Source organism: Vigna unguiculata, chromosome 4 (assembly GCF_037176805.1).
Source record: "Vigna unguiculata cultivar grain cowpea cultivar isolate G323 ecotype 2 chromosome 4, ASM3717680v1, whole genome shotgun sequence".
In the NCBI taxonomy this organism is placed as follows: domain Eukaryota; kingdom Viridiplantae; phylum Streptophyta; class Magnoliopsida; order Fabales; family Fabaceae; genus Vigna; species Vigna unguiculata.
The window spans coordinates 19,311,531-19,325,788 of NC_140795.1; the positions used below are offsets into that span (position 1 = coordinate 19,311,531).

The 14,258-nt window shown below is 32.4% G+C and overlaps 1 protein-coding gene across 2 annotated transcripts; it reads right to left on the reverse strand.

Annotated features, from left to right (window-relative positions):
* Nucleotides 1–9,239: 9,239 nt before the first annotated feature.
* LOC114181115 (uncharacterized) lies at nucleotides 9,240–11,577 on the reverse strand. 2 transcript variants are annotated; one of them, XM_028067468.2, is made up of 4 exons: nucleotides 11,503–11,577; nucleotides 10,531–10,723; nucleotides 10,366–10,429; nucleotides 9,240–9,891 (listed from the first exon to the last, which is right to left on the reverse strand). In XM_028067468.2, the coding sequence occupies exons 2-4, from the start codon at nucleotides 10,689–10,691 to the stop codon at nucleotides 9,598–9,600; spliced, it is 519 nt and encodes a 172-aa protein (XP_027923269.1). In that variant the 5' UTR covers nucleotides 10,692–10,723; nucleotides 11,503–11,577; the 3' UTR covers nucleotides 9,240–9,597. The 2 variants fall into 2 exon arrangements, with proteins under 2 accessions (XP_027923269.1, XP_027923268.1); XM_028067467.2 differs by having other exon boundaries at nucleotides 11,416–11,568.
* Nucleotides 11,578–14,258: the final 2,681 nt, after the last annotated feature.

Genomic DNA, 14,258 nt, shown 5'->3' on the forward strand with positions numbered 1-14,258 from the left:
TTTGGCTTGATTATTTCAGTATTTTTACGATTCCCAGGCACTTCTAATTAACCTCATAGGAGTATTCTTTTGACTTTCAAATAACCCCATATGAATAGTCTTTTAGCTTTCAACGACTCTTGGTTGATTCCACATGAGTATTCTATCAGCAAGTCGTTTCTAATTTAAACAAGTATTCCTTGAACAACAATCACTCTTGATTAGTAATCGAGTATTCTTTTCCAGACAATCAATCACTCTTAGCCAAGATAAAAATATTATATGATTATTGATCAATATATCACAACGTTTCTCACTAGAGAGAAATATTGTCTATTTACATGTACAAGATTTATGCTCTCTCAACTAGTTGGCTAATTAAGCTCAAATGATGTTCTATATAAATTTTTCCTTGGGCAAAAAAAGTGAGTAGTGTGTTAGAGAAAAATCCAATGCCCTATGATTTTGATTAAGTGCTAAAAATAGGCAAGTTTGAAAACATGATTACGATTCATTTAAAAGATGATAACTTAATGCACAATAGATTAGGAATAATGCAAGTGTTTTGTTTGATAAACTATAAAAATACTGTGCAGTCTTAGTTTATGTCTAATAAAGCACAACTGCTCTCAAATGATAAAATACATAAAACTGAACTAACCTCGTATTAAAAAAACAATTAAAAAAAGGTCATTCTATGTTGCAGGGAATGTTTTTACCTCTTCCATATAATAAAAGGTTCGTTAAACAAAGGACAAGCCACATCAAAAGGATCACTTGAACAAAGAGCCAGAGATGTTTTTCTTTACTAAATTCCTAAACAAAACATTTTCAACTTTGGAAAAACTGAGAACTTCGTAGGACATTGCAATTTAAGATGAATAAAGGAAAAACACACTATCCAAAAAAAAGATAATTACATTCAACTATTGAGATATTGTGTGAAGAAGAAAGAAACGCTTATTGTTATCCGAAGTGCATTAAACACATCCATCACTATCAAGCTTTTCAAACTAAGAAACATACATTCGAAAGAGCTCAAGCTACTCAACAACCAGATACAATTCTTCCACAACTACTTTCTTCTAGACTTTATATAAATATATTCAAGAAGAAACTGAAAATTTTGCATATTTAAAAAATGTTGCTATATTTTTTAGCCAACAAAAGCTTCAAGACAATACTACTAGTGTTCATTTCAACAAGCTAGAAGAAAGAGAGAAACATCCTTACATGCATCAAGAGACAATTATCTTCTCTAGCGAGAAAAAGTGTGATCAATGATCACAAAATCATACAATCTCTTCATCTTAGTTAGGAATGGTTGTTAGGTAGAGAATACTCAATTACTAGGAAAAATAGTTGTAGTTCAAAGAATACTTGGTTAAGCCAAAAGTATTATTGTTCATATGAATAGCTTATTCTATGTTCTTTAGTAGTTGTTAGTGAGGTGTTACAAGATGAATCTTTTAGTGCATTATCTACATTAGCAAGTAAAGAGAGAACTCTTGTTTGTACACTCGAGGGTTTTATGTTCGTCAACTGTAAATGAATTCTCAAATGAAAAGATGGCACTATAGGAACGTATCAACAAAGATTCAAGGTGAGATTCATGACTAGATGCTTTACTAAGAGAGAATGAGTTTATTATAATGATGTTTTCTCTCTAGTTGTAAAGCAAAACTCCATTAAAATGTTGTTAGCTATGGTTGTTGAGTTTAACCTTGAGCTAGAACATATGGACATTAAGACTTAATTCTTACATGGAGACTTAGAAGAGATCATCTACATCAAGCAACCATAAGATTTAAGGTTGGAGATAATAGGATTAGATTTGCAAGCTAAGCAAAACCTTGTATGGTCCAAAACAATCCTCAAGGCAATGGAACAAACATTTTCATAAGTTGATTGCAGGTATTGATTTTGAACATAGTGAACACGATACTCGTGTCTACTTCAAGTTTCTAGTAGAATATCACTTTATAGTATTGATGTTATGTATTGGTGACATTCTGCTGGCAAAAAAGAGTATGTCAAAAGTTGATAAGACTAATTTTGAGTTGAACAACAAATTTGATGTGAAGGATCTTGGGGTTGCTAGGATTATTTTGGGGATTGAGATCACTAGACAATGTGATTTAAAGTGTTTACACGTGTCTTAGAAGAACTATCTTAGAAAAATTATTAATAAGTAGCATCCACACCTCATGCATCTCACTATGAGTTAAGTGATGGATAGTCTTTGAATACAGTGGAAGATCAAAACTATATGGATGGTATTCTATATGTTAATATAATTGGTTTTGTGATGTACACTATGATTTGCACACACCTTAACACAACCTGTTATGAGTGTAGTTAGCAAGTTCATTTGTAATCTTGGTTAAGCTTAATGGCAAACTCTTAAGTGAATTCTTTGTTACTTGAAGGATTTTTGGAAGAGTTTTAGTAAATGATGGAGCGAGACGATTTGCCAAAGATGCTCTAGTAGAAGGATTTATTTACTCAAACTTTGTTAAGTGTTTAGGCACCAAGAAATCTCTCATGGGCTGTGTTTATTAATTATGGTACTGAAATTATTTGGAAAGGTCAATCTACAAAAGGTAGTGATTTTGTCAATCATTGACATAGAGTATATTGGCATCACAAAAGGAATTATAGAAGCCTTATGATTAAAGGGTATGGACAAAGAGTTAAAGGTGCAAGACTAGATTATCACCATCTAAAGTGTTTGATAACCATTGTTGTAGTTGATTTAAAACAAAACTAAGTTTCTTTAGAATTTGCAATATAGAGCACAACCTGGGCCGATCTGATGTAGGATTATCATGATCATTTTCAAGATTATTGAATATGATGTGAGTTGATTAAGAAAGCTAAGTGAAATTTCCACTGGACATTAAGATAGCATGTCATTTAGATGTGAAGGTTCCTTTTACAAAGCTCAAGAGAAGAAGATGATGGATTGATTCAAAACAAAAAGGAAATGGAATGCGCATAAACCACAGAAAATTGAGAACAATTAAAAGAAAAAGAAAACATAAAATGGAAAGATAAGGAATGGTAAAAATATGAGAAGCATGCCACTACAAGGCTAGGCTAGAAGCCATGAAAACCTTGAAGATGAGTGTATGTGTGCCGCCACTTTCTATGGAGGATAAGGCTTAAAAGTATTCACTCCCTATGGAGGAAACTCTCATAAATGGTTGATACACAAAGGTGTTTAATTTCTCTAAAATATTCAACCCCTTTTATAAGTGTTAGAGGACCCCTTATATTGAAGTGTTTAGTGGTCTCTAAGCAAAAGAACAAAGTTCCAAAAAGGATTAGAATGCAAATAACAAAACCTAGAGTCTAGAAAGTTGGTCAACAAAGGAGCACATGGACATTCTAGAAGCCTTCTTGGCCAAGGCAAGGTAGATGCTCCTTCTAGATGTTTCTAGATTTCTTGGTGGCCAAGGCATGTGGTAATCCTTTTTAGATGTTTCTCTTGCACATGTGCTTTCTAAAAGCCTCCACATGTGTTTCTTGTCTGTCCTCCACATGTGCTTTCTAAAAGCCATCTAAATGTGCCAATTGTCCTCTCTTGCATCACCTCCTAAACAACCTACAAAACAAGTAAAGACGAATTAGCATGTTGGCTTAGGTTAAGTTAATCTTTGAGTCAACAAGTCAACCTAAGGTCAAGGTCAACAAGTCAACTTAAAATAGTCAACTAAGCCAACTTCATGGAATTCAAACTATGGAAAACAAAAGCAAAGGAAGGCTCAAAGAACACCCTTTCTTCTAAGCATATGTCATGGGCCTTCATCCTTGGTAGGGATCAAACCTTCAACATCCTCCCCTTCTTGGAGAGAATTTGACCTGAAATTCATGAATCTTTGTTGATGGAGCTTGACTTGAGTTGATGAGAACTTTCTCGATCTTTAATGATTCCATCCCTTGTTTGGGAGATGTCCTATTTCTTTCTAATGCCACTATCCCTTTCTTGCTTGTGTTGTTGTTCATCTTTCTTGGTTTGGGAAGAGAAGGAAGAATGGTGTTGCACCTCTTGCTTTGAAAAATTCTTTTTGTAGGCAAGTAACTCTTTGGTGAAAACTTGCCCTTTTTCTTTTTTTTTTTTCATCTTTTATTTTATTTTGGTCCTCATTCTCTTGTGGAGGGTGGATTGGTAGAAGTGTGAACTTCTTGCCTTGAAAGGAGAAAGCGTAGGTGTTTGTATGGCCATCATAAAAGACTTTTCTGTCATATAACACCTTATCCCTAAAATTGCCAATGGAGAAGTTAATGGGGACTTGTTTAGTTATTTTATTATCTTCTTCTTTAAGCCATGATAACTTGTAGGGCTTGGCATGTGGGATGGTTTTCAAGCCAAGCTTATCCACCACCCTTGGGCTAGCCATATTTACACAACTTCCACTATCTATAATGAAGAGACATATCTTGTCATTGATAAGGCACCCTCCATGGAAAATGTTTTGTCTTTGAGAAGGATCAAGTTCTTTAGGAACTTGCCCTAGTTGGAGCCTTACCATTAACAATCCACCTTCAAGGGGTTTTAGTCCTTTCAATTGAAGAAGAAGAAGGGGAAGAAGTACTTTTGGGAAAAGGATAAGAAAAATGTTCACTCTCAACATCATAATCGTTCTTTAAGATCATGGTCCTCTTGGCTGGGCCATTCAAAGTAATATGCTTATACCCTAAACATTTAAAACATTTAATGGAACTTAATCTTTGAGAAGTGGAAGGGTGAGTGTGACTACTTGGTGACTTACTTTTACTTTTATCATTAGAAACTCTAGTCGAATAACCCTTAGGTGGTGGTTTTTGTAGAGACTTGGAAGTTGTTCTTTCATCTTTTCTTTCGTTACCTTTTCGAGAGTAGTAATCATTGTAAGGAGTGTTCCTCTTGACCTCTTGTTTCTTTTTCAATTGATTTTCAACTTTTAAGGCCAAGTGGAAAACTTTGCTAAATGTGGAATACTTATACAATTCAACCACATCTTAATCTCCTTTTGAGACTCCTCACAAACCTTGCCAATTTTTCTTCTTCACTTTTATATTGGAGTCCTACCTTGAAAAGCATGGACTCCATCATCTTGTAATATTCTTCCACACACATGGACCCTTGTTGAAGCCTTTGGAGCTTCAAAAGAGTCTCCCTCTAATAGTAGGAAGGAATAAATCTAGCGTGCATTAAACTTTTAATGTCCATCAAAGATACCGCGAGTAGCCCTTGATTTGGATGTTTACAAACTTTATGACACAGTATTGACATACTTCAAAAATTTTATCACTACTAGATCAACTTGTTCTTTTTCCTTTACATGATATTTATTGAAAATTCGGTCAACTCTAGCTTCCCAATCAAGATAGATTTTGGGATCACCTTCACCATATAACTTAGGAATCTTTGGAGTTTCCTTCTTTTGTTATGGTTTGCACCTATAATTCTCCATTTTCCTAGTATCTCTTTCTTGCTCTTTAGCATGAAGTCCTTGGATGAACTCTTGGAATCTTGGTTCTCTTTGCTCCCTATCTTTTCTCAATTGTTCCATAAAGGTCCATATATGGTCTTTGTTTGGAGTATGTGTATTTGATGAACTTGCCATGATTCCTACAACAACACACTCAAAAAAAACCAAGACAAAAGAAGTTGTTAGTGACAATTGGTAACCAAACTCGAGACCGAGTATGGTCCAAAGAAATTCATCCAAGTGTTTAGATCACACTCCCAATGTAAATAAAGCAAGGCTACACTCAATATCCACCAAAAGGAGTGAAAGAAACTTTTAATTTTGTGAAACCTTTTCAAGATAAAACTTAAAGTTTTGGCAAACTACTCAAAGAAATTCAAGGGAAAACTACTAAGACAAAACAAGGAGTACCTAAAGACCAAGAAGAAATGAATTTAAAGATCAAGAAATTAAAAACCAAGAAAATTAAATTATTGAAAATGTAAACATATCTTCCACAAATTTAAGAACAAAACTAAGCGAAAATCTTCTAATCTTGAATTAATCTCGAATGTAAGGTTTAGTTAAGACAAGGAAGAAACTAATTTGTAAGGTTTAGTTTACAATTTTTCAACAAATGTACTCCAACTTCTAAAAATCGTAGAAAATTGCAGATGATTTCAAGTCCAAGAAATTATACATTAAATTTAAAGTCTTGGAATTGTAAAATATGATTTTCAATATAATGGAAATCATCCAAAAATGATATCTACAAAAAAAATTATGACCAAAAGAGTGAGTGAAGGTCATATGAGCTAAAAAACAAAATTAAACCAAATTTCATAGAACCCAATTTATTTCTAAAAAAAATGAAAATGAGATAAAAATAGGAAATAAAGCTTTTGGAAAGTGCAATCACTATACAATGGAGATATAAAAGTGTTTCTGTAATATGTGTTATCACTGACAACAACATTGTTATATAACTATCTAAGAAGCAAGTCTACCATGAAAGAACTAAGTACATTTATGTCAAATTTCATTTTATGAGAAATGAGATTGCTCGAGGATATATGAAGGTGACAAAGGTATGAACAAATCATACGTTTCCGAAAGTTATGCTTGATAGAAAGTTCTTTCATTGCTTGGATTAAATCTAACTGATTGGTGATTAAGCCTATAATGGCTTAGTGGTAGGGAGTGATTCTGACTAAGAAGATTTGTGTTGAACTAAGGTAGAAATTTATGAAGATTAACTTAGTAAAATCTTATTAAGGCTTCTAGAGTGTTTGATGCAACATGCAATTTGATACTTCAAGAGTGTCTAGTGGTACAAGGTGATTTGTTTGACTAGCTCATGCATCTTCTCAATGTGTTTGGCTTCATAGCATATGGTGGTTTCGAATAATCTACCCTACATAAGACTTGTAACTTCATTTGTTTGTAATGAAAGAATCAACTCTCTTGATGTTTTGAGCACAATTGTGGGAGCACTATTTAGATGGCTTCTCTAGTAGCTTAGCCATGACCTACAAAGTTAGTTATGACAATTATTTTTTATAAATAGTACCTTGTATCAATTTTAACCGACCATAATTTTAGAGTTCACTAACATAAATTTTGAGTTGTAATCTTTATTATTAATGAATTTCTAACTATGGATGTAGATTGAAGTTGGTTAACACTTTAATTGATCCATATTAATTTATTTTTTTGTTACTTGTCTTTGTTCACAATCTAGTTGATCTTTGTGTAAGCCTCTCTAATATTTTTTTTTATTCCTTATATACATCGTCCCCAAGTCAATCATTTTGAAGATAACGACCTTCCTTTATGATCAAGAACACCATATCTAAAATATGTAAGGAATTATGTGCCTACATATACACAACCATCTCTAACTTCTATAAGTTAGTTGATACACTTGCATCATTTCTTATTTCAAAACTTCAAGCGAAGTTACATGTTGCTTGTGTCAAGAAGAATGATGATGCACACAGAAAAGTTGTACAAAAGTTGAGTTTAAGGATAATCGACAAGTTGAAGCTCGAGCAAATGCTCAAGCCATTGAGGCAAAGGTCAAGGCTAATGTTAAAGTGGAAAAAAAAGGACTAGGAAATGTTGAAGTCCTGGATAAGACTCACGCAACACATGAAGCTCAAACCATTGCAACAATACCACTAGTACAACCAAATTGTGTCACAATACTAGTGCAACCAAATTATGTTACGTTGGAGCAAGTACAACTAATGTTAGAAACTAATGATGATGCATGCCAAATGGAGAATATGGTTGTTTTAGCAAATTCCTATTATACTCTTCTCAAATTCAAGAAATACAAAACAATAGGGGGAAAACATTTTTGGTGTGCAAGAACATTATTTTGCCATGCTTTTAGTGTTTCTTCTAAGAATGATGTATTTTTGCTCATTTTCTTCTATCTCATTCATACACTTGTAAATCCACGTAATCACAAAAAAAAAAAATACTTTAGAAAAATAATTTTGAAAGTATTTTCATCCCTGTTTGAGTTTCATTCGTTTAAAATATTTGTCATTATTCTTTAATGCTTAATTCTTCTCTAAGAAACAAAATAGTAGGATTCATACAATTATAAATTTCAAAAGAAAAGGTAGATTCAATATTTGTAATAGGAGAAAATATTTGTAATTGAAAATAGATGAATGTTTTGGAATCGCGGTTTATAGGTTATTCTTCGACAATTTCACTAAAGGATCTAGAATCTTATTCTTTATTCTCCTTATCTTCTCTTTCTTTTTCTACCAAATATTTTTCTTTCAATACCTTCCTTTTTTTCCTTGTCTTTGATGGATAATTCATGTTTAAATAATTGTTTTTGTTCCTCAGACATTCAAATGTATCTCCTTTAGAGAAGTTGTATTTGTCAACTTATAACTCCTAAATTTGAATTGTCATTTTGAACTCACTTTGAGAAATATGTCAAGACGTAAAAAACAAATGTTAAAAAAAGAAAAAAACTAATGCAAGGAAAAAAATCGATCAATTCCTAAAAAGAAATTCCTCCCTCAAAGGTGTTCACTATTTGCACTCAACTCCTAGCATGAAAGAATTTCTATAAAAAAAGACGAATGATTTTTATTCTTAAAATTCTAAAAAATGATAATTGTATTTTATTTATACAAGATTCTCTATATACTAAGAAAACAAGTCTTAATCTTCTTTCAAACCAAGTCCTTGCTTCACTTTTCACATTCACATCACTTTGTATATTTAGACTTGAATGTAAAATGTAAGAGTTCATTTGTATAACAAACAATAAAAAACTAAACAAGTGATAGTAGATGTTTGTAAAATTATTCAACTGAATGATTTATTTTGCAATGAAGGAAAGGTTAATCAATTTATAAGATAAATAGCAGCTAAAACACATTCACTTCACCCCAGAAAAGAGTGATGTTGAAATTATAAAGGTCGTGTCACATTAAGAATATGGCAATGCTATGTTCCACAATGTGATTTTTTTATGTTCAATACCATGCATGAGAATGAAAAAATAATGTGTGATGCTCATGAACTCGGAACCATTGTCAACCATGATTGCTTTAACAGTTGCTTGAAATTGTGTGACCAAAATTAATGAAAGATTGCAATACATATGGAGAACCTGATTTGAACTATTGCATAATGAATATCCATGTGCCTTCTAAGACAATCCAAACATATCAATTCCAAGAGTATATGAAACAAAGCAAAGTTACTTTTCCTTCAATCACAATGACATTCACATTTCTCATTATAAATAACAAAATTGATACCATAAACTTGAACAAAGGTATAGAATTATTAACAATTCTCATTATAAATGCCTGTTTAATTGCATTAAGAACAATAAACAAGCTTTCAAATTTAGCTAAACATATTCACAAGGTTGATATCCAGAATCACCAACTCTCTATATACAGGACATTCTCGTGGTGATGACCTAAACAAAATTTAGAAAAACACTCAGATCCAACCTTATATTACAGAAAGAACAGCTCTCTTTACACATCAAACCCTCTCAAGAACACAAGGTTTGCTTCTTCAGCATTTTCCCTCAAAGATGTTCACCTTAGTTAAGTCAAGTCATTTTTATAAGCAGTCACTCATCTTCTTCTATGTACACTTCTCTGAATGGAGTTTAGGCAACAGTAGGGATCCTAGAATTCTGGCAATCCCTGTTGAGGCAATCAAATCCCTCAATTCTAACTGTGGACGGTTTAAGTCCGAAACTCATCCTAACAAACCCTGCTTTGCCAGAAGCCGAGGATGGAGAAAATAAACCTGATGGTGATGAAGTCGTAATCGATGGATCATGCTTTTCTCCAAATCGAACATCCTGGACCACGGGATTTGCAGCTCGAACAGGAGGAGATCCACAAAAAAATGGAGGAGATGAAGCTACCTGATTTGAAAACTCCTTCCCATAACTCTCCTGTGCATACCGCACACCAATTCATAAACCAAAGTTATCAGAATGAACAAAATGTCAATCTATGACCCATGGAATCTATCAGAAAGACCCCTCACAGAATAGCCAAGTTTTCTTGTAAGACTATATTCCTTTGAAGCCAAAACCATCGTACAAAGTTTCAAATCATGGTTTAAAATTTCAGTCACTATAGCTGTATGATTGCATCATTGACAACGCAAGATATTACAAACAAATTTAGCGGATGCAGATATAATTGTGATCAGGAAAAGTCCACAATCCTAAATATCACAACACAACCGAAGTCATGGTGGCAAACCAACTTTTAAAACCTTTATTTCAAGTACAACAAAAATTGTCTACCAAAAGAAATAAAACATGCATCACACCACAAATTCATACATTACTATGGTACTATCCTAATTGAAATTTGTCTTCCTAGGCCTAAAGAAAATTTTCATGAAGTTCATAGCTTACCTTCTTAAACATAATCTCTAGTAGCTCCGCCCCACCTTTTGAATCAGAACCCTCGGCCTGTTGACTTCAAGAAAAATTGAAACACACAAATCAATACCCAAAGGCTTCCAAAAAAGATTAATGTCATCAAAAATTAAAAGGGAAGAAATGAATTCTGATATTTACTTGAAATGCCATCTCAAGTGCCTCATAGGCATGTTAGATATAACCCCAACTCGGCGTGGCTTAGGGCAAACGACGGACTCCTTCTTATCAACGAAATTCACAGAGCCTCTCATCTCTTCACAGGCTGCAAAGGCGTTCTTTTGAAGACCATAACAGTTCATCTTCAAATCACCTTTATTTCAGAGTAGAACACCTATGCATCAAAATAATAAAACCATACTCAGAACATGTCAAAATTGAAAGTATGTTCTTAATCTATACAGCACAATTATTTTCAGAATATGTCTCTATCTCCCTATCTCTCTCTCTCACACACACACACGACGCACAACAACATATAACAAAATTAAACTCAGAAAATCTCAACATTGAGAACATGATCTTAAAAATTGTAACACTCATACCCTATTCAATAAAATTATTTTCATCTCTCTTTCTAGCACCGGTGCGGTGTTTTCTTATTTAAAAAATAAATAAAACCATCATCTTACAAAATTGTTACACTCCTGATCCAATATGCAAACAGATCCACTCAACCTAAACACAAAAAAAAAAAAAAAGAAAGCCGCAACCCATTTCATTATTTTTCAGTTTTCCTAAACACAACAATCAATTTTTCACAAATTACCAACAGATCTGAGCTCAAATATGAAAACTTTCCAAATTTTTGTCCGGCTCAAAGACACCCATCATGACAAACCCTCCCAGAAAACCAACCTTTAGCTCAAATTACGCAATGCATCAATTTTCAACAAAAAAACAAACAAAACACCCAGGCCAAAAACCCAAAAGAGGGACTCAATACAAATATATAAACAACACATTTTTCAACATAAAAAGAAACTATTTTCAGATCTAGAACAAAGTGCATGAAAAAGAGGAAACCTGGAAGAGAAATGAAGGGAAGTGGTAGATAGGAGAAAGGAGAAGAAGAGGAACTAAGCAGCTGGAATGCATTTATAGTGAAGATACCTGTTGTTCGGTTTTGGGAGGTCACACGACGTCGTTGTTTATCATTCCATTCCCACGTTTTAACTATGCCAATTGCTTTTGCTTCTTTTTCATTCTTATTTCAAATCTTCTAACTACCAATTTCACTTCATTTCAAATCTTAATTTAGTTTGTTATTGTTATTACATTGAATTGGGTTTCAATGTTTTTTATTATTCTTATTTTTCATTCAATAATCTCTTATTAACATGTTATTAAAAAAATTACTTAAATTCTTATTAAGCATTTGAATATGCAATATTTATATATCATTTTTATACTATAATTATAATTTAGAATATTGATATAATTTATGTTTTAATATGCCAAAAAGAATGATTTTATTTAAAAAGTTATTAAATGTGTTTTATATTCTTAAAGTTATTAGTTATAATATGTTAAAAACTAAATATAATATAGACAAATCAATTGTTGATCTTTCTTATTATATTCTCGATAAAAAAACAATTTCTTTTATTTAGATTAAATGGACCAACCTAAGTTAGAGACTATTTTATGTACAAAATTGTAACAAATGTTTCCTTTGAAATACGAGTTTATTTCTAATAAAGCTAGTTTGACCTACAAGTAAAAAAAAAATTCCATATAAACACAGAAAATCTCAAAAAGATTTTACTTTATCTCAAAACAACAAAATATATATTGAACAATTTCACACAGAGAAAAAATTATAATTATATATTTTCCAAACCTAAGATATGTGTATTGATGGAGAAGTGTATTGAATTTGTTTGAGTTCATACATCAATCAGCGTAAAATTATTCAGTTCAATTAAATATTGGTTTCAAATTTTAGTCATAGATATAATGATGTTGAAGATTAGTTTGGTTTTTTATAATGACCTTTTTTTTTTCTCTGAACTTGTACCATGTAAGTTGTATAAATGATCTCTAAATAAATATAGAAAGAAAAAACAGAAAAATATATGTTAGTTATAAAATATTATTTAAAGACCAATAAAAACAATATTTGAATATTAAAGATTATATATATATATATATATATATATATATATATATATATATATATATATATATATATCAAAAGTTAACTATTTAATTAACACTGAATGTGCTTTATAAGTTTGATATTGCGTTTAAATTTTATTATAATTAAAATTGATAAATATTTTTTAATAATAATACTATTAGAAAAAAAAAACACTTACCCCATATTTCCTCTAATTTTTCGAAGTAATTTTTCAACCTTTTCTTAAATAGATTATGAGAGTTAGAAGGTGAGTACAAATTATTTCTAATAGATCATAACTTTATTTTTAGTATACTACTTTTCTTTAAATTTTACTATTTTTTCCTTCTTTCCTTGTGATTTCTATATTTTTATACGTGAGTGTTCTAAAATTTCATAGTTTTAATCAGCTTATAAATTATCATTAGCTCAATTGGTCAATTGGGTCAAACTTTCTATTATTATTTTATTTGATTAGTTAGAGTTTCTTTAAAATTGTGAATGTTTTGGTAATATTTCATTGTTTTACATAATTGTTATTACTTTAGGAACCAAAAACTACCAAATAAATAGTTGAACTACAATATTGTATATGTTTTGAACAAATTTCTTTTTTAACTAAGATTGTATATTAAAATTTGAAAGATTGAATTATGAGTTGGACATGACTTCAAAGAAGTGTTGAGTTATTTTTGTTTGATTTAGGTGTTATAAATGTATATGTTGATTAATAGATAAAATTGTGAGTTTGCATTTATTGTTTATAATTTGCTAATTTAGTGTTTTTTTTATCTACACATGTTCTTTTAATATTGGATGTTCCTGCAGAAGAACAAATAAAATGAGTTAGGCACAAACGTCACCTTACCATGTAGTTCACTATCTCCTTAGTTGGCCTCTCCCCGGTTGATACATGTCAGCTTGAACCCAGGAGGGGTTACCTGCAGAAGAGTCTCTGAAGCTCAAGTAAGTCAAAGCTCTCAGAAGGTCAAATCAGTGATTAATGAATGCGTACCTTTAATTATTGGGGTTCACGCGTATTTATAGAGCATTAATGATGTCTGATTACCTCATGGGTCGGGCCTTAACTTGGGCTCTAGCTTGGGCTGTGAGTGGGCCTGGGCCCTAACCCAGGCCCTCAAAACTTATTGAACACGGGGGCTTCCATTTTTACTAAGTTTATTGGAGTGGTCGACCTGGGCTTTAATCTTACCGGGTCTGTTGAGGTAGTCGGTCTAGGCCGAGTACTTGACTGCTTTGTATGTATTGTTTACTTGTTTGGTTGAGTTTGGCTAGGTATGGTACACCAGTCCCCCAACCTTGTCCGATACGAGTTGTCGGTTAAGGGTGATATGTGTTGGTATGATAGCGGAACCGTCCAGGTGTGATACACCAGTCCCCCAGCCTTTAAGTGTGATGAACAGTGTTAAGGCTAGGAAAGTGGTATTCATCTGAAGGTAGGTGAAGGGGTGTCAGGGTCAAATCAAGAAGTTTTGCGCCGTCGTTTTTAAAAGTTATATCTTTCGCAATGATGGTGTCGACTGGTCTGGTGTATTGTTTTGGCGGGAAGGGGTTTTCGTCGTTTGGGATCCTGGACTATAAATATAGGCTTCAAAACGTGTGAGGGGTTACTTGGTTCATTTGCGAGAGTCTTGAATTCAGAGATCTTGTGCGCATCATACTGTCCGACTAGTTCCCAAATTCAGCCGACATCTTCCCGTAAACACGAAAACAGGTATGTCTAGTA